Raw genomic sequence first — 20,061 nt, 5'->3', positions numbered from 1 at the left:
GTTAAAAATTCTAGCTAATGTTTAGCTTAAATTGGCTTCTCCGCAGCTCGAAACCGTTACTACTTGTACTACCCACAGGACATGGAGGTTACCTGGATTCGTCTGCATCATAAGAATATGTGATATGTACAGAACTAAGCCTTGGGGACAACTGTTCAGTTGGATGGCATTCATGATCATATTCTTTTGGTGTTCTTGAGAGGTTTATTCACTTGTCCTAAAACTAAACAGTAATCTAATAACACCTTAAAGACTACCAAAATATTTTCCAGTATAAACTTTTGTGAATCAGGGCTCACTTTTTCAGATACATGAACTCTTAGTCATGAAAGTTTATGTGGGAATAAAGTGTGTTAGTCTTTAAGGAGGTATTGGTTTCTTGTGTAATTTTCCTACAACAGACAAACAATGCTATCTCCCTGTAATTATCAGCAGTGGTTTTAGCGCTCTTGTTATATGGACAAATTCCAAGATGATATTGGGCGAAAACGCATGGTCACTTTAGCCTCCTTTATTCCCTGTTTCAGCCAGGATTCAGCCAGGATCGAACGCATGCGTTTTGCCGAATGTGCGTTCGATCCTGGCTGAATCCTGGCTGAAACAGGGAATAAAAGAAGCTAAAGAGACCATGCGTTGATAATTTCCTCATCTGAGCCTGGGTTTCTAACGTTGTGTCATATTTCAGTTCTACTTCTTGTAAGTGATGCTGGAGTATCCTTTTTGTGAAGCATAGATTATCAGCAGCAGGAGTAACACTAGGTGGCAGTAGTAGTACAGTAAGAAAGTTTGCTCACATACATAGTCCTATGGCAGAACCAAAATACCGGTGTTTTAATTGGCCTTGCAATCTCCTCTTTAGAGTGAGTTTGTGCTTGTTTCAAAAGGGTGCAAAACTGTACACAAAGGATGAGCATCAGTGGGGAAAGGCAATGTGCCAGCATTGCTTCACAGTGCTCCACACATGTTATTGGACTACATGGGGCGGGATGGGGATGGGGACGTGCATTCGGATGTGCATCTAAATGTGACTTGTATTGCAAGCAATGAAGTATAGGCCACATCCACATACAGTTATGCACCAATGTCAGTCTTGTTCATTCACACAGCATTCTGTACATTGGAAAGCACACACTGCCTCATTTAATCATGGATAACTACCCTCAACTAAATCTATATTAGGATTAAAGTCCTTTGCACAATCCTGGCAGGCATTGTGTCTACCAGCAGCCTGGCCATTAGTAGGGTTGCCAGGTCCTCTTCACCATCGGTGGGAGGTTTCTGGGGCGGAGCCTGAGGAGGGCGGGGTTTGGGGAGGAGAGGGACTTCAACGCCATAGAGTGCAATTTCCAAAGTGGCCATTTTTTCCAGGGGAACTGATTTCTGTTGGCTGGAGATCAGTTGTAATAGCAGGAGATCTCCAGGTAGTACCTGGAGGTTGGCAACCCTAGCCATTAGTGATGCATTCCATCATCTCTGACCCACCTTTCCAAGTCAAAGCAAGAAGTCTTTGTGACATCAACACAGAACCAACTCTGGTTCGCTATGTGGCCCCATAATATTACGTTCATTTAATAATTGCTGTGTTCAAACAATGGGGGGGAATCCTTTCAAGGTTCAAAAATGGCACAAAAGTAGTATCAGGTCAGGAAAACAAAGATCGCAAATGCAAAGAAGACTGGGAAAAATATATAAGAGTGGAAGTCAAGGTTTTGTGAAGTAGTTTAATGGCCACTTTGCAATGAAAAGTGAACCTCACAAGATTTTGCACCGCATTCATTAGTGCAAATGCAGTGCTGTCCAAAACAGTGTTGCATCTAAGTCCATTGAAGTCAATGGTTTTAGAAGGGTGTAACTCTGCTTAGGACTGCACTGATAGTTTAGGTTCTTTATAAATATTTCCATTTTCTAGAAACCACCTGTGCTAATCATTCTCTCGTCTACCTATTAGTTAATAAATAGTTCTCTTTTTTAAAGGAGAACTTTACTCCATTCCATTTTACCACAGGTTTCTTTGTTAAACTTCAACTTGCTTTTCTATTAGTTTATAAAGTTATATCCGTCTTTATCCCAGTTTTCTCAAGATGGTTCACAATCCCAATTTAAAAATCAATAAAACCTCACAATAATCAGGGAACAAAAATACCAGCAACACCGAGCTCATTAAGCTACTCAGCTTAATCTTCACTTAAGCACAGATACATTGAGATTCTTTTTGCTGTCCTCGTTGCTTTGTTTCAGTTTAGTTGGTCTCTTTGTAGAGTTGTCAGTGCACTTATTAACACAAAAGCTGGACTTTTCACATGTGCATACAGAGTACTTAAACCCTTTCATCTACAGTCATAAAACTATCAACCTCAACGCCTCACCTACATCATTCTGTGTGAGTATTTGCCGTTCAGATCCATCCAAGTTTGCAGTTTCAATAACAGACTGTTTTGCATCACACCAGTATAACTTGTCAGCTAGGTAGTCAATCGTTATGCCACTGGGCCAAATTAAGTCTGAATCAGCTATAATGAGGCGATTGGTGCCACACAAGGAAGAACTTTCAATCTGAGGATGGATCCCTATTTCAGTCCAAAAGAGTCTCCTGGTGGTGAAGAAAAACAAATATAATCATTGCATATTTTTTTGTTCCCTAGCAATACAAAGTAGAATGCATAAAACGTAGTAGGGCTTAGGTGGGAGGGTGGGACAGACACACTGTGGGCAGATCACTGATAAAACCTATCCTAAATCACAGGACAATTATTAGATAGATAGATAGATAGATAGATAGATAGATAGATAGATAGATAGATAGATAGATAGATAGATAGATAGATAGATAGATAGATAGATAGATTCTGGATTTTTGTTAATAGATAATGATATATGATAGATAGCAGCAGGAAAAGAGGAAGACCCAACAAGAGATGGATTGACTCAATAAAGGAAGCCACAGCCTTCAATTTGCAAGATCTGAGCAAGGCTGTCAAAGATAGGACATTTCGGAGTACTTTCATTCATAGGGTCGCCATGAGTCGGAAGCGACTTGACGGCACTTAACACACACATATAATAGATAGATAGATAGATAGATAGATAGATAGATAGATAGATAGATAGATAGATAGATAGACAGACAGACAGACAGACAGACAGACAGACAGACAGACAGACTCTGGATTGTTTTAATAAATTTTAACGTTTTATATTTGTATTATGTTTTATTTTTTTAATCTACCTTGGTCAGCTTCCCTGGAGAGGCAGCGTAAATATATTCTAAATAAATGAATAAATCCTCTGAACACTAGTTTCCTCTGAGTAAAAAAGAGGTATTACTCTTTAGAAAATTTATACCACCTACTGTTGCTTTCAAACTATGCTTGGCGACTTACTCAGCAAATGGATGAACAGCAATCCCTTGAGGCTGAGACACACCCTCTTGGACGATTATTTTCCTCTGCAGTCCATTTAGGTCACTCATTTCAATGTGGGACATCCTGCAATGCAGATGGATCAGTCAGCGCAATTATTTCTTTTGGTCAAAACACATGGCAGGTCTTTTAGGGAATGACAGCAACTAGGTCCATTTTAACTGCTCCCCTGCTGCTAGTTTATGTTTCACCCCCTCCCCCCTAAGCTCTATCTTGACCTCTCCTTCCTACCCCAGGCATTATCTTGGGTCCTGACAACCCATCAAGCCTCTCCTATCCTGTTGTTGGAACCCCAGAAAAGCAATCAATTCTTGGTCTCTGGCTTTCCTGCCAGGTTACCTCATACCTCCTCAGGACCCATTTTGGGGTATAAATATTGGTCCTTTGGCCATTCATAGTATGTGTGTCTTGCATCTGTACACCCACCCCCATTTGCATGTGGGCTCTTTCTTTTGTTCCTGGAAATGCTGGTCGTTTTCCTCCTCAGTGCTGCTTTCCCTGGATGTACCTTCAAGAATGTTAACCATCACCCTTCCCTGAAGCCCTGTCCAACTTCCTGTGAGCTCTCCACATTTCTCCTCATAATTATTATCTGACAGTAATGTGTTGTACCAGCTTGTTACTGGCTCAGCAAGACAAAAATTCCTTACTTCTATTTTCCAGATTTAATGCTAATTTTTTTTCCTTCTATTTTAATGGTTCTCCAGAACTGGAAACCTATAAAGACTGAGGAGAACAGGAATAACACAAAGACAAAAGACAGCAACAGTTGCATTATGATTCTTCTAACCCAATTTCCATTCTTATTTTTCCAAAAAGAAGCAGGTTCACAGGTCAACCTAGCTTTCTATGACCCATCTGACATCTTATTAAGTGAAAGGTCGCTCTGATTCATTGACATCCAGCAACTGGCTTTCCTACTGCTGAATTCCAACGATGACTTGCCATAATCATACAAAACACGCTAGTATTTTAGAACAACTTTTCAACCGCTTCTGTCTGGCGGGTTGTTTATTTCTCAAAATGTCTTATGGCAGCATTAGGCAGCATGTAATATCTGTGGGAGAAGCCTACCCCTTGTCAGTCCAATACAATTTACGGTTAATCCAGTCCACCGCAAGCCCCTCGGGTCTCTCTGTTGCAACGTGGATAACTTTTTCACAGTCTGAGCCATCGAGATTAATTCGTTCTATCTGCTTCAGTGTTGTGTGGGCAAAATAAATCTGTGGTGAGGAAACAGAAGGTTTGTAGGTGATTACTGCACCTCTTATTTTGGGAGTAGGATTTTCTTATCTAGTGGCTCTTCTAGCAATGAAATTTCTTTCAGAGAAACGTAATGGAGTTATTTACAAAACTGCAGTCTATGATTATAGATCAAATAAGCAGACATTTATCCTTCAAGGAGACTGATTTCTTCAGTAAGTAAATCTTAGCAAGTAAATCCCAGCTGTCCTATATACCACCTCCCCAGTATCCTGCCTTTCCCTTTTAGGCAGCCAGCTTGTCATATGGAACACAGGTTGTGAAGCATGAAATCTGAGAGGTTTAATAAGCACTTCTGACATCTTCAAAACAAATCCGGTACCACTTAAGGCTGACAGATATACTATGTTAATATCTACGGGGGGGGGGGGGGGAGAGTTCATTTCATCACTGAGGGATTCTTACCATTCTACAAAGAACAACCAACTTATACTGAGGACATCTGGCAAAAAGATAGCACGTCGTTCGTATTATGGAGAACCACAAAATGCAAAGAAGCAAAAGCTGTGTGTCCTTGCAACACTTTACAATCCTCTCTTTTAATGCCTTACCTTATTTTCAACTGGGTCATAGTCCAGAGTTAAGACTACTCCCATCTGCCAGCTGAGTAAACTTGAGTAATCAGTTCCATCAAAATTAATGCGCCGAATGTCTCGGCTGCTTGCAAACAACAGAAATGGCTTGGGCCCTGTTAGCAAGATATATAATGTTAATTCTTCCCGTCCCCATAATGATCTGTAGTTTAGAAACTACACATGGGAAAAGGCAGTTTTCCTTCTGTGGATCTCCCCTTTTCTGTACTCTTCAGTTCTTTAATTACCATCAATCAGAATAACTAAATTAATTATAAAAACTTCTAATCAGTGGGGATAAACTGGCCCAAAGTAACCCAGTGAGCCTCCAAGGCAGTGTGAGGATATGCACTTGCAGTTCCTAGATGCTAGTCTGACACAAACTAAGACTTATTTGGGTTCTTTTATACTCCATTCGAATTCAGCCCTTTTCTCTGTAATATTATATCAGCCATAATGTACATCGCTAATGCCACAAAAGAATGCCTGATGTTCAAGGCAGTTGCCAAAGAACCTAAGAGCACCGCTGCTGGATCAGAACAAGGGTCTATCAATTCCAAAACTCTGTTTCTCAACCAGATTTCTCTGGGAGGTTCAGGACACAAAGACTGCTGCATTCTAGTGATTTGTGCTTACCAGCCTCTGAATATAGAGATTTCATTTAGGCATCATGGCTAATAGACTTTGACAAGCAGGGACCCACAAGAGCTTGGGGAGCAATCTCATTTTTCCCCTCTATCCCCCTCCCAACACTATTTTCCTCCTCCTGGCAACCCCCTTATCCTCACCATTCCCTGCTTACTTATCTTCTTCCCACCCTCCCACCAGCTAACCTACCTTTATCTGCTCTCATCTTCAGCTTTCCCTCTTTCCCTCTCCTGGCAGTCTCTACCTAGAAACCCTATGGACCAGTTGCATGGTGCTGGCCAGCAGTCCAGGCCCAGTTGTGTGGTGTTGTCTGCCCAGCCAGGCCCAGTAGCACAGAGCGGAATCTGAAGGGACTTACGGGGGCATCTCATTTTCCTCTCTCATTCTTTCCCCTCTTTCCTTCCCCAAAAGTAATGCGTTGAATGTCTCTCCTTCCCTTTTCCTGCCTCCTTCTCTCCTTCCCACCCACCAGCCAACTTACCTTTATCTGCCCCCTTGTCTTCAGCTCTCCCTCCTTCCTAACCCCAAGCAGCCTCTCCTCAGGAAAACTCGGCTACATTTCACAATGCAGATTGCACCAGGCCCAGCTGTGTGGTGGGGGACCTGAAAGGATTTGGGTGGAGGTTCCTCACCTTCCCCACTATGTTTCATCTTTCCCTCCTCCCCCTGGCAGCCCCCATATCCTCATCTTTCCGTGCTTCCTTTCCCAGCCACCAAACCTTTTATCTGTTCCTCTTGTACAGTGATTATTTATTTATTTACAGGGATTATTATTATTTATTTATTTACAGGGATTATTATTTACAGTGATTATTCATACCTGCCTTTTCCACAATTAGGGAGAAAGGCAGGGATATACCGTATATACTCGCGTATAAGCCGAGTTTTTCAGCCCAAAAAAAGGGTTGAAAAAGCCGGCCTCGGCTTATACGCGGGTCAATACGGTAGGGGAGGGAGGGAGAGAGGAGGGAGGGGGGAACTTACCGCCGCCGCCATCGCTGCCTCCACCGCCATTGCTGCCGTGCCCGCGTGGCTTCCCCCGGCCAGGAGCGCCCTGGAAGGGCCTCCAGAGGCCTCTGGAGGCCCCGGCGCCGCCCCTGCCGGGCGGAGCGACGCTGCTGCAGGCCGGCGCCGGCCTGGAAGGGCCTCCAGAGGCCTCTGGAGGCCCCGGCGCCGCCCCTGCCGGGCGCAGCGAGGCTGCTGCCGGCCGGCGCCGGCCTGGAAGGGCCTCCAGAGGCCTCTGGAGGCCCCGGCGCCGCCCCTGCCGGGCGCAGCGAGGCTGCTGCCGGCCGGCGCCGGCCTGGAAGGGCCTCCAGAGGCCTCTGGAGGCCCCGGCGCCGCCCCTGCCGGGCACAGCGAGGATCCTGCCGGCCGGCGCCGGCCTGCGCACCTGGATTGAGGTAAGCCTGCGGGGGGGGGAGGGGTTATAAGCCGACCCTCGGCTTATACGCGGGTGCCTAATTTTTCCCCATTTGGGGGGAGAAATTAGGCACCTCGGCTTATACGCGGGTCGGCTTATACACGGGTATATACGGTAAATAAAGTAAGTAAGTAAATAAATAAATAAATACATAAATAAAAAAAATCTTGCCTCAGACAAAAAGTCACTAGGCAGCACTGAAAAAGCTACTCTCCTTCAGCAATATGAGAATAATTCTTCAAACCTACTTCACAAGATTCTTGTAAAGACTGCTGATGTATGTGAAGTAATTTGTAAACTCTAAAATGTTACCTAAATACTATTATTCTGTATCTAGCCTTTGCTCTTTAAACAATTAACATTAATATGAATTACATTATTTTCCCAAGAGTTAAAACTTTTAAAAATATTTATTTTCTTACCCACACATGTTATTCCATCTTGTCGGAGAAGAGATCCTTCTGGACAAACGCAAACAGGTCCATCAGGTGTCTCAGCACAGCCATGGCTGCAGTGAAGGTAATTGCTTGAACAGGAAATTAGTTCTAAATTAAAATTTAAAATGAGTAGAAAAGGGATTAAGAAAAAATGGTTGGCAGGAACTGGAGGCGCTAATTAAAGGAATTCCAAAAGCTGCAAGAAAGAACAGCAGATTGCCCTCCATCACAAAATCCAGACATTTCAGAGAAGCCTCAAACTCTGAGAACTGTGATTATTTGATCCTACCCTGTTCTCACTGGTTTTTAAATTGCTATGTGGTTGGTTTTGTTTCTTTGCTGTTTTAATGTTTTTATTTCATTTTTCTGTGCACCATTTTGCAACACTTGCAAAATCCCCCATGTTCACTGCATAATATTTTAAATCTTTATCAGAGATACAGGTGATAGATTAACATTTATTTCAAGTCCACAAGGCTTCTAAATGCACATCCTTACCCCACCGGTTTTTTTGTTCCATCAAGTCACAGCAGACTTATGGCGACCCCATAGGGTTTTCAAGCAAGAGACGTTCAAGGGTACTTTGCCTGCTTCCGTGTTATGGCCCTGGTATTCCTTGGAGGTTTCCTATCCAAATACTAACCAGGGCCGAAGCTGCTTAGCTTCTGAGATCTAATGAGATCAGGCTAGCCTGGAGCTACCTAGGTCAGGGCTCCTTACCTCCTAGTCAGAACAAGATTGAAATTTAAAAGTCTGGGAATTTGTACATATAGGAATATGAATAGTGGGTCCATCAATTGGTTGCTATGACAACAACAGATTTCTGGGAAGGTTATATTAGCCTTTCATGTTTCAGTTTCTTATGTCCCACGCAGAGAAGATTCATGGCTCAGGTACTAATTAAGAATAATATTGAAAGGGGACTATAGCAGCTGATGAGTGAAATCACCTCTACTTAATACCACTTTTGGGGTGTGAAGAATTCTTTGTCAGGCCATAATGCCTGATGTAGTATTCCATAACTCTAGAAGGTTTTCATGGTGTTATAATGGCAGACGTTTTCCATTAATGGATTTCATTGGGGTTTTCCCCCTTCATTTCTTATCCCCTGGTCAATATTACAACAACTATCTATTCCTATGCCTTTTCAGCAGTCGGAAACAACAGCAGCTTTAGACAGCCTCCTTCTACTTTGTATTCTATGCTGCCACCTGTTTCCTTTCATACCCAAAGTACCATATGGAAACATCTGCTTAGATGGAATAAGTGTAGAACTAATTAGGGTTGACTACAGATGTTTCCTGGAATCCATGGTGGTATTGGCTTCCTCGGTGCATAACAAAATTGGTAAATATTCCTAATACAAGGCAACAGGTCTGATCACTTCAGGGTCCTATAAAGATGTCTAAAATCAGCTCATGCTGATATCCATGACATGTGGTGAAAGACATTCACATCATAATTACAGGATTGTTAAACTCAGAAAGTGGACATGTAAACTTAGTGTGTGTGGGGGGGGGGAGAGACAGCTGTACATAGCTACAAAGCTCACAGTGGCTCTATTCTCACTCTTTTTTGGACAAATGTAGTCCAGCATGTAGTCTATTGTAATCTACTATTGTCTTTACAATCCTCGTTGTACCCTTTGTTGTTGTTAATTGTAGTTTGGATAGGGTTGCCAGCTCTGGGTTGGGAAATACCAGATTTTTGGGGCGGAACCTGAGGCAGGGATTTGGGGAGAGGAGGGACTTCAGTGCTATAGAGTCTAATTGCCAAAGTGGCCATTTTCTCCAGGTGAACTGATTTATATCAGCTGGAGATCAGTTGTAATAGCGGGATGTCTCCAGCTACTACCTAGAGGTTGGCAAAGCTAACTTTGGGTTTTTTTTCCTGCTTATTTGTTTTTCCTGCTTATTTGTTTGAATTGGGGGTTTGTGTGTGTGTGTGAGCCTCCCTTGTGGGGCAAATAATTTGCCCAGATTTAAAAATACATACATAACCAACATGTACAAGCTTCCAAACTGAATCAAGCTGAGGAGCAACGTTCTTCCCAGTTACAGCAGAAATCAGCTATGGCGAGTGCTAATGGTGGCAACTTCGATGGTACAAAATGCAGATAACATCAGTCATCGAACATACATACTTAACAAGGGAGTTGGAAAAGTGAGGTATTGCAGGAAAAGTCCCACAGATGTGTATGGGAAACTGGACAGTAGAAACAAGCGTTCAAGTGTTTTTGCCCACTACTTACCATGGCAAGTTTTCTTGTCAGGCAGTAGAACAAAATTTCTTGGACATGTACAATAATAAGAGCCTGGGGTATTGGTGCAGCCCAAAGTACACCCATGGTTCCACAGCGCACATTCATTGACATCTGATGAAGGGAAAAATCATAGCATGCATGCTAAAATTATTAAGAACAGAAGTCAACAAATCATATTAAGTTTGCATGTCCTGAGCAAGGTGATATCTCTGATACTGGCTATTTAAGATACTTGGTGCAGTGTAATAGCCTAGTGGGAAAGAAATAGTGTTGCCAGGTCCCCCTGCTCTTCTGGTGGGAGGTTTTTGTGGCAGGAATCATGTGTGCGCGTGGCAGCAATCACATCGCTTCTGGTTGACACCCGGAAGTGCCGCATCACAACAGGCCTTTTACCATTCAAACCCTGGGACTTTGAGTGGTAAAAGCCCTGTCGTGATACGTGGCTTCTGGGTGCTAACCAGAAGTGACGTGATTGTGTCAGAGTGGCCACGCATGCACGCGATTCCCGCTCCTGAGCCGGGCAATGGATTGGTGGGCAATTGTACGGCAATCCAAGCCACCTGGAAACCCTAGAAAGAAATAAGCACATGCTCATTTCTTATCATTGAAAGCAACCAGGAGTCTTGTGACCTCTAAAGACTGGAAGTATTTATTCCAGCATAAGCTTTCATAGATGAGAGCAGGTGTCCCAAGCATGGTGCCTGTGGGCGCCATGGCACCCGCTGACCCCTTTCCTAGCACCCGCCAAGTGTTTTTAGAAAGTGGGCAGGGCCAGGTGATAATTTTGCCCATCAGGGCTTCTGACTGGCCACTGGAGATCTGATTGGCTGTGCAAATTAATAGACCCTGTTAAACAGAGCTTCTGTTGGAAATGTTGAAGACTTACTATTAGAGTTATGTGCAACTTTACTCCCTAACATTTTGCAGTTGGCTCCACCTCCTACAGCAGCCAATTTGTTGCTGCGCTCCCCACCCTCTCTCAGAATTCCGGAGGTGTCCATTACCTTCACAGTGTTGCCTGTTTTTACTTAAGGTAAATCCTCTACTACATTTGCACTGATTGGTCCGGGAGCCTTGCTTGCAGAGTCTCGCCTTGCAGCTTTTTCTGTTTGCACTACAAGGTCTTACTTCTGGAAAAGAGGATTAGATCAGGATAAAGTGTGCCTCCAAATGTACTCTGTTCTTATTTGTATTTACAGAGCATGGTCCTGAAACCACTTACTTACAAAAGCTCAAAAGGCTGAAGCTATAATGTGATAACGCATCATATAACGTTATAATTTTGTTATCACTTCTGTGCCTTTTTCAAACTGATCGATAAATCTGGAAAAACCTCTCAGTCCTTCTCCCTTATAAAAATCCTTCATCAGAACTGGCATCTCCTGACTTCCGGTGGTGACGCTGGGGTGAGTGCCACGTTCCCCCAGAGCTCCTGGGGGGAATCCAAGTTGACGTTAAATAGGGGTGATTTATTTCACCCCAACCCAACCCTTGCAAGTGGGTTGGATAGCAGGAACTCCCTGCAGCCCTCCGAGCGGTTTGACCTCCTAGATACTCTGAGGGAGCTTCTTTAAGTCCCCCAGAGATCTAGATGCCGGTCCCGTGGGCACCAAGGGAATACAATCGCCAAAACGCAACTTCGGCTGAAGACTCTACCCTCCACCACCTCACTCACAACATAAGGATAATATCAAGATAAGCACCTCACCTCCAGACGCCCAAGTGGTACATAAGAATTCTTCGTCTTCCTACTGGCGTACCGAATAACTGAGGGGGTAGAAGAAATATTCCCAGTAGCCTTGGTCCCCCCCCCCAATGTAACCAGATGAATTTGGCTTATAAGATCCACCAGTATAAGCGGCAGGAGTCTTATCAAACTGATCAGCTATAACCAAAACAACGAGCCGGACGGATAGACTTGTGATGGATTGAATTCTCTGCCAATAAGATGCATATTTTTTAGAGGAAGGGGAGGGAGAATAACCTATGGACTTCCTGGTTTAAAGAGTCCTCCAGCCACGTTGTAAAACAGGGGATATCTAAGACCGGAAGACACTCTGTATTGTTCACTCCCTCTCTATCATCTGAGCAACAACAGAAACCAACCCGCAGGACCGGAAACACGTCCCACTCGCGTTACACAGTTATAGTTCCTGATGGAAACAATCAGCGAGAAGAGGCGGTAGAAGGTCCGCGGTGCAAGGAACTTCCGGACCACTTCCTGCTTTTGCCGACCTAGAGCGTCCGGAAACTCGTTGGTATTTTAAAACTTTAAAAGACTATTTCTATGTGGAAAATTACTCTATTTGACCCAAAATTTCTTTTAAAAAGCTAATCAGTGGCTCATCTTCTATCGATTGCGTGTTGGACCCTGCCGGATGTGACTTTTTTTTCCAGCTACAAACACATGTAAATGTCTGGATCCCGCCCTCATTCTGGTTCATTACACAGCCCTGCCTTTACTAAACTTAAAGAAACCACACAGAACACCATGGATAAGAAATTACAAGATATGTTAGCCAAACAATCAGAGGCTAACGCCAAGCAGTTTGAACAGATGTCCACGCAGATGGCACAACTGACTTCTATGATGACCACGCTTAGTCAATCGACGCAAGCCATTAATCAGAAACTGGATGTTGCCACTGAAGATGTAAGAGATGTTAAAGCCCAAATGTCAACTATGAAGATGGATATGCAGGCTATGGACACATCAATTAAAAAGGTGATGGATGAGCATAAAGACACAAAGAAAAAAATAGAATCTCAAGAAAAACAGATTGAAGTAATACAAAGTAACCAGGTTGTTGCCAAGGACCAAATGGCCATGATGGAGATGAAGGTCAGAGAAACCAACCTTCGTTTATGCAATTTACCAGAGGCGATGGGTGAAAATAAAGAGACTCTTCTTCCTAATTTGGCTTACTTATTTAATATGGAGGAAGAAGTATTAGGCCAAGCAATAAACAGAGCTTATAGAATACCATTACCGGCAAGAATGAAGAGATCTAAACCAAGGGATCTTATGATAGTCTTCTATGATACCAGGATTAAAGACAAGATGATGAAGATCCATTATGATAACCCAGTGTCAGTAGGAGACATCTCCTTGATACTCCTTAAGGACATACCAAGACATCTGCTTTCTCAGAGGAGTAATTACAAAGAATTTGTGTCTGTTCTGAAAGCTAATGGTATCAAATACCGCTGGATAATGCCACAGGGCTTGGCCTTTACCTACAAAGAAATAAAGACAACAATCACATCGCCAACAGATGTTGGGAAATTTTTGAGAAAATATAAGAGAGAACTTATGGGCTTAACTTCGGAACAAAAAGAAGAGGACGAAGAAGAGGAGGAGGATCTACAGGGAGCGGAAGGTGGTGCTGATCAATAAATTTAACATTTTGTTTTGTATAATATTACAACATGGCAAAAGTAATTTCATGGAACGTGAATGGACTGAATGAAAAAATTAAGAGGGCCAGAATTTTTAAACAGTTACAGAAATATAAATACTCCCTAATTTGTTTACAAGAGACTCACATTGCAATAAGAAACAGAAAATATTTGGACAGGCAAGTGCTTGGACAAGCATTTGTTACTTCAGCTAAAACAAAAACGAAGGGAGTAGTGATATATGCACATCCTAGCCTGAGCCCTGAACTACTGTATAAAGATGATGAAGGAAGAATTGTAATTATTAAAACAAAAATATTGGGGCAAAAGACAATTGTGGCGGGAATATATGCACCCAATGAAGGGAAAGCAAAGTTCTATGAACAATTACACGAAGTAATTTCTCAATATGCGAATGATCAGATCCTCTTGATGGGAGACTTTAATGGTGTTGTGTTACCGACTATGGATAAAAAATCGGAAGCAAAAGACAAAAATGAAGGATGTTTACCTAAAACCTTCTTCTCCATGGCTTCTGAACTGGAATTGCAGGACATCTGGAGAACCATGAACACTACAGCCAAAGAATTCACTTTTTATTCAGCAAGACATGACTCACATTCCAGGATAGACATGATATGGGCCAGCAAATCAATTTTTACGCAATTACGTAAAGTTCAAATTGTGCCTAGAACTTTTTCTGATCATAACCCAGTTACATTTGAGTGGAACAACAAGCAGGCATTTAGATGGCGATTGAATGACAAACTTTTAAAGGATGTAAAGATTCAAAAACAATTACAGGATTTAATCAAAGACTTTTTTGAAATAAATCTCAATGGAGAAACATCCCTAAATACAGCTTGGGATGCATTCAAGGCAGTACTAAGAGGATTTATGATACAGAAAAATGTGATATGGAAAAAAACTCAACTACAACTTACTAATAATATTCTTTGGGATTTACAAAATTTGGAACAGAATCTTCTTACAGCAACACAAGATGATGAAAAAAAGAACATTCTAATGAAGATATCTGTATCAAAACACCAATCGAATCTGGTAATGATGGAAGAAATGAATAGAAATTTAAAATTTGCCAAACAGAAATATTTTGAACATGCGAATAAACCCGGGAAGTTTTTGGCATCTCAGCTGAAAGATTCTTTTCAAAAAAGGATAATAACAAAAATTCAATCATCTAAAGGACCTGTGTATACAACTACAGATATACAAAAAGAATTTGTCAAATTTTATACTAAGTTATATCAGAGAGATAATATCTCAAATAAGAAAAATGGATAATTTTTTACTCAATACAAATGAAATCTCTTTCAACGGCCCAACAACAAATAATAGATGCCCCAATTACCAAGGATGAATTACAAGATGCAATAATGAGACAGAAAACGGACAAGACGCCCGGGCCAGATGGAATAACCGCGTTATTTTATAGAACATTTAAAGACAATTTAGTGGAATTTTTTTTATCACTTTGTAACACAATTTTGGATAAGGGGGAGTCCCCAGAGACTTGGACCCATGCATTTATATCATTGATACCTAAGGAAGGAAGAGACCCGGAAAAAAACTCCAATTATAGACCTATCTCATTGCTTAACGTGGATTACAAAATTTACACTTCGGTCTTATCGAACAGAGTAAAACATTTCATTAAAGACCTAATACATGAAGACCAAGCGGGCTTTGTTCCAGGAAGGCAAATTAAAGATAATATCAGAATTTTACTAGATTCGTTAGAATATTATGACCAGAATACTCAACAAAAAGCAGCCTTTATTTTTTTGGATGCAGAAAAAGCCTTCGATATGGTCTCTTGGGACTTTATGAAAAAGATATTGGAGAAATTAAACTTTGGAGACCGTTTTTTGAGAGGCATATCGGCAATATATACATCCCAATATGCAAAAATTTTAGTAAATGAATCAATGTCAGATAATTGTTCAATAAGAAAAGGGACTAGACAGGGATGTCCCTTATCTCCGATACTCTTTATTTTGGTGTTGGAATCATTATGTTGCAAAATAAGAGATCTGGAGGACATCCGCGGACTAAGAATTAAGAAACATGAATTTAAACTGAGAGCTTTCGCAGATGACCTCTTGTTGATTTTAGAAGAACCGACACAATCAATGAAGGTTTTCATGGAGATTTTGGACATTTTTTGGGAAAGTTTCAGGTTTTAAAGTTCATCGAGAAAAAACAAAAACGATATTTAAGAATTTGACAGAAATGGAACAGAGAGACTTTACTTTTTACACAGGATGGGAGAAGACTACCAAGGTCAAGTATTTGGGAATCTGGATCCCGGCAAAGAATAAAGAACTGATAATCAATAATTATTTTAAGCTATGGGAAAAGATAAAAACCGATATGATCATCTGGTCTAATAAAAAACTTTCACTTTTAGGACGTATAGCTACAGTCCAAATGAATATTCTACCAAGAATACTCTTCCTGTTCCAAAATCTACCTATAATTTCACATATCAAATACTTTAATATTTGGAGGAAAGATATCTTAAATTTCATTTGGCAAGGGAAGAAACCGAGGATTGCATATAAATACTTAGTGGACTCTAAAATTAGAGGAGGTTTTGCGTTACCAAACTTTCAATTATATGCTGAAGCGGCTGCTTTAGTATGGCTAAAAGACTGGATTAATTTATCTAATACACGACTGTTAGATTTAGAAGGATTCGGCAATATAAGTGGATGGCATGGCTACTTGTGGTACAATAAAATTAAGATACAAGCATCATTTCGTAATCATATAATCAAGTCCTCCTTATTTCATGTCTGGATGAGGTACAAACATATTTTGGAACCAGTAACACCGTTATGGATCTCACCTCAAGAAATGTTAACTTTGCGCCCACTTAGACCAGACAAGTTTTTAACCTATCAAGATTTGATTGTTTGGGATGGAACAAAATATTCATTAAAAGACTTTCAACTTTTAAAAGAAGACTTGCAATGGCTCCAATATTATCAAATTAAATCTGTTTTTTTGCAAGATATGAAGAATGGATTTGCTAAGGATAGGTCAGTGTTTCACAAACTTTTGTTAGATAATAAGACTCAACTGATCTCTAAAATGTATAGTCTTCTTTTGACAATTTATTGCGAGCAGGAAATAATAAAACCAACAATGATTACTGGGCGCAAACCGTGGGGCACAATATAGCCTTAAATAAATGGGAGAGACTATGGTCAAAGGATTTGAAAGGAATAAATGCACAATCAATTTGGGAGAATATTTATAAAATGATGTACAGATGGCACTTAACACCTAAGAAAATTACAAGGATATATAAGGTGACTTCCCCTAAATGTTGGAAATGCAATAAAGAAATTGGTTCCTTTTATCATATGTGGTGGACTTGTGATAAAGCTAAAGACTTTTGGGATATGATTTACAATGAAATAAGAATAATTCTTCAAAGAAATTTACCCAAAACACCGGAATTGATGCTACTCAGCATGATCCCAGATGATGTGATAATACAAAGGACATTTTTGATCTATGCTTCAACAGCTGCAAGACTGCTGTATGCAGCTAAATGGAAAGGGGCAGATATTCCTGGAAAAAAAGACTGGATCATAAAAATGTTTGAACTGGTGGAAATGGCGAAACTTACAGCTACTTTAAATCAAAAGGACAATGAGCAATTTATGGGGGAGTGGGAGGTTTGGTTGAAATACTGTAAACACGAATTAGGACTGGGGAAAATGGAAGAATACTTATTAATCTGATCCATGTGATAATATTAATGTTAATAATTAATATTGAATAGATTATATAGTTTAGGAGTGAAAATGTTATGGTTTTACTGGAAAGAATTAGGATCAGAACTCATCATGACGGAATTTAACCATTTTATTAAGAGGCAGACGGAGGTGAAGGGGAAGTCAAAATTTCTTTTCTTTTTCTTTTCCTTTTTTAATTTTTTATTATTATGTACTTAGAATAATAGCAACAAACCTAGACATTTAAATGTTATATTTTTAAATTGTTGCTTGTCTAATGGAAAAGATATAAAACCAATAAAAAATTTATTAAAAAAAAAAAAAAGAACTGGCATCTCCTGTATGAATTGGGCTGTTTTCTATGTTTTTAATTGCAGGCAGCAGCAGTAGTGTAGTATAGTGCAGAGGTCCCTCCCCTCTGCAAACCTCACTCTCCCCAGGGTCCACCCCCTAAATCTCCAGATATTTCTCAATCTAGAGCTGGCAACCTTATATAGCACAGAGGTGGCCTCTTAAAGTTGCCAAGGGAACTGAACTCTGTAGTCTCTAGATAACCTATTACTCCAGGGAAAATCCAGGCCTTACCTGGAGCTTGGCAACCCTAGGTGTCTGTTCAACAGAAAGGAAATTCTTGGCCTGCATAAACCACAATCTGGATTGCAAGTGGGGTGCTGAATTGCATTGGAACGATAATCTCTGAGTTTGTGAAACCCTTAAAATTAGGTGTGTTGAATTTACACTGGCTTCCAACATCTGTCCATAATATGATCCGGTCCCACATGAATTCCCCATTGCCTTACGGATTGCTTTAAAAAGATTTTTTAATTGCAAAGATGGTCCTAGACCTCATTATGAAGGCAAGCTGAGGACAAAAGTATCTACAAAAAAATATACCTATCAAATATCAAGTTCTTTTAGGAGCAGACTTGGAAATGAAAAACGTCCTGAGGCAAGTGACCCCTGTAATACTGGTAGCACTGAAGGTCCACTCCACTAGGACCTGGGACACAGAGATAAAGGCAAAAATTGTAGGGTCATCCATTGGACAAGCTGCCAGTGGCCCTCCAGGGCAGGGGCCCACCAGGACCTGCCCCAGTAAATAAAAGGGCGAGTCTACTCCTGAGTTCTTTAGATAATAAAGTGCATGGTTGAAAGTTGCTTTAAAAACATAAGAACATAAGAAAAGCCATGCTGGATTAGACCAAGGTCCATCAAGTCCAGCAGTCTGTTCACACCGTGGCCAACCAGATGCCTCTAGGAAGCCCACAAATAAGACGACTTCAGCAGCATCCTGTCTGTGTTCCACAGCACCTAATATAATAGGCATGCTCCTCTGATCCTGGAGATGATAGGTATGTATCGTGACGAGTATTCATTTTGACTAGTAGTCACAGATAGCCCTATCCTTCATGAACATGTCCACTCCCCTCTTAAAGCCTTCCAAGTTGGCAGCGATCACCACATCCTGGGGTAGGGAGTTCCTCAGTTTAACTGTGTTGTGTGAAGACTGCCCATTGAATACAATTGTTTTGAATGCATGAACACATGAAGCTGCCTTATACTGAACCAGACCCTTGGTCCATCAAAGTCAGTATTATCTACTCAGACTGGCAGTGGCTCTCCAGGGTCTCAGGTCTTTCACATCACCTACTTGCCTAGTCCCTTTAACTGGAGATGCCAGGGATTGAACCTGGAACCTTTCTGCGTGCAAAGCAGAGGCTCTACCACTGAGCCACGGCCCAGTGGTAGAGACTGCCCATTGAATACAATTGTTACATCACAAAGCTGGGCTGTTCACATTGCGGAAATACACTGTATGGGTTCAGAGACCACTTTAATGCTCTGTAGACCATCAAGCAGTCTTAGCAAACATAAGGCTGTGTACAGAGGGTAGGGCAGGTAATGCAGTGGGAGGCATCCTGACTTGACCTGTTGCACTTGCAATCAGAGCGCTAATCTAGTGGAAGGACCAAGCGTGTAGCTAATATCCCAAACCTGACCTTTGCCAACATTTAACAATTAAATAGTTTCTGTAATGTACATGAAAAGCAACTTTTGATGCCATATTCTTTTTAAGACAGCGTCAGACTGTGGACTTTTAAGCTTCCATCTGCAGGGCATTTAATTAGCTCCTGCATGGTTTCATTTGCAGATCTCCCTTGGTGCACGATCTCTTTATAAATCTCATTTGTACTTTAGGCTAATCCAGATTCTTGTGCTGGATAAACTAAGCAATGCACATGCCAAGTCCAAAGGGTTCATATGGACTGGGCAGTTTAAGCTTCTTTCCCATCACCTCAATGTTTAATAAGAAGTCATGTGAAGGAAAAAAACGGGAAGGAAACAGTTATGTGTTAGAATCAGTCTACTCTTCAGACTATCCTGCTTCGAAAGGAAAGTTCTGGAGTCCACAAGCAGAATCTTTAAAAAGCTAACAAGAAAAAAAGGAAAGCTAAACTAAACACTGTGGGAAGGGGAAGAAAAATTATCAGGCAAGACAATCATTCAATAAGGAGAGGTCTTATATGTACCTGCACTTTAATGGACCACTGCCCAGGCATTCTATTATCAGCAATGCCCCCATATTTAGAGAGCTGGTTGTTATCTCCTGGTAGATGTGTACACACACTGAATGTGTTCTGTCAGTGCCAGCTGAGGTGAAATTATGCAATGACTTCAAAATGTAAGTCAACTGATGGCATCAGCCAAGTGGGTTGATGCTAGGGTTGACAACCTACAGGTGGTGGCTGGAGATATCCAATTAATCAAAAGTTTTCACCCTTTGAGGAAGAGATTCTTGAAATACGTAAAATACAAAGGGGGGGAATATCTAGTTCATCGGATTGTTGGAATAATACAGAATGATACAG

The 20,061-nt window shown here is 41.2% G+C and overlaps 1 protein-coding gene across 1 annotated transcript in view; it reads right to left on the bottom strand.

Annotated features, from left to right (window-relative positions):
- The window catches only part of EGF (epidermal growth factor), a 54,147-nt gene that overhangs the window by 20,742 nt on the left and 13,344 nt on the right, over positions 1-20,061 (bottom strand). Inside the window, exons 7-13 of the mRNA XM_056855024.1 lie at positions 11,027-11,152; positions 10,011-10,133; positions 7,745-7,867; positions 5,234-5,370; positions 4,494-4,642; positions 3,381-3,485; positions 2,367-2,590 (exon numbers count right to left, since the gene is read on the bottom strand). Of these exons, the coding sequence (XP_056711002.1) occupies positions 2,367-2,590; positions 3,381-3,485; positions 4,494-4,642; positions 5,234-5,370; positions 7,745-7,867; positions 10,011-10,133; positions 11,027-11,152 (987 nt within the window). The remainder of the gene's footprint in view (positions 1-2,366; positions 2,591-3,380; positions 3,486-4,493; positions 4,643-5,233; positions 5,371-7,744; positions 7,868-10,010; positions 10,134-11,026; positions 11,153-20,061) is intronic.

Source organism: Euleptes europaea, chromosome 9 (assembly GCF_029931775.1).
Source record: "Euleptes europaea isolate rEulEur1 chromosome 9, rEulEur1.hap1, whole genome shotgun sequence".
NCBI classification, from domain to species: Eukaryota; Metazoa; Chordata; class Lepidosauria; order Squamata; family Sphaerodactylidae; genus Euleptes; species Euleptes europaea.
This window is presented reverse-complemented; position numbering and strand designations above follow the sequence as displayed.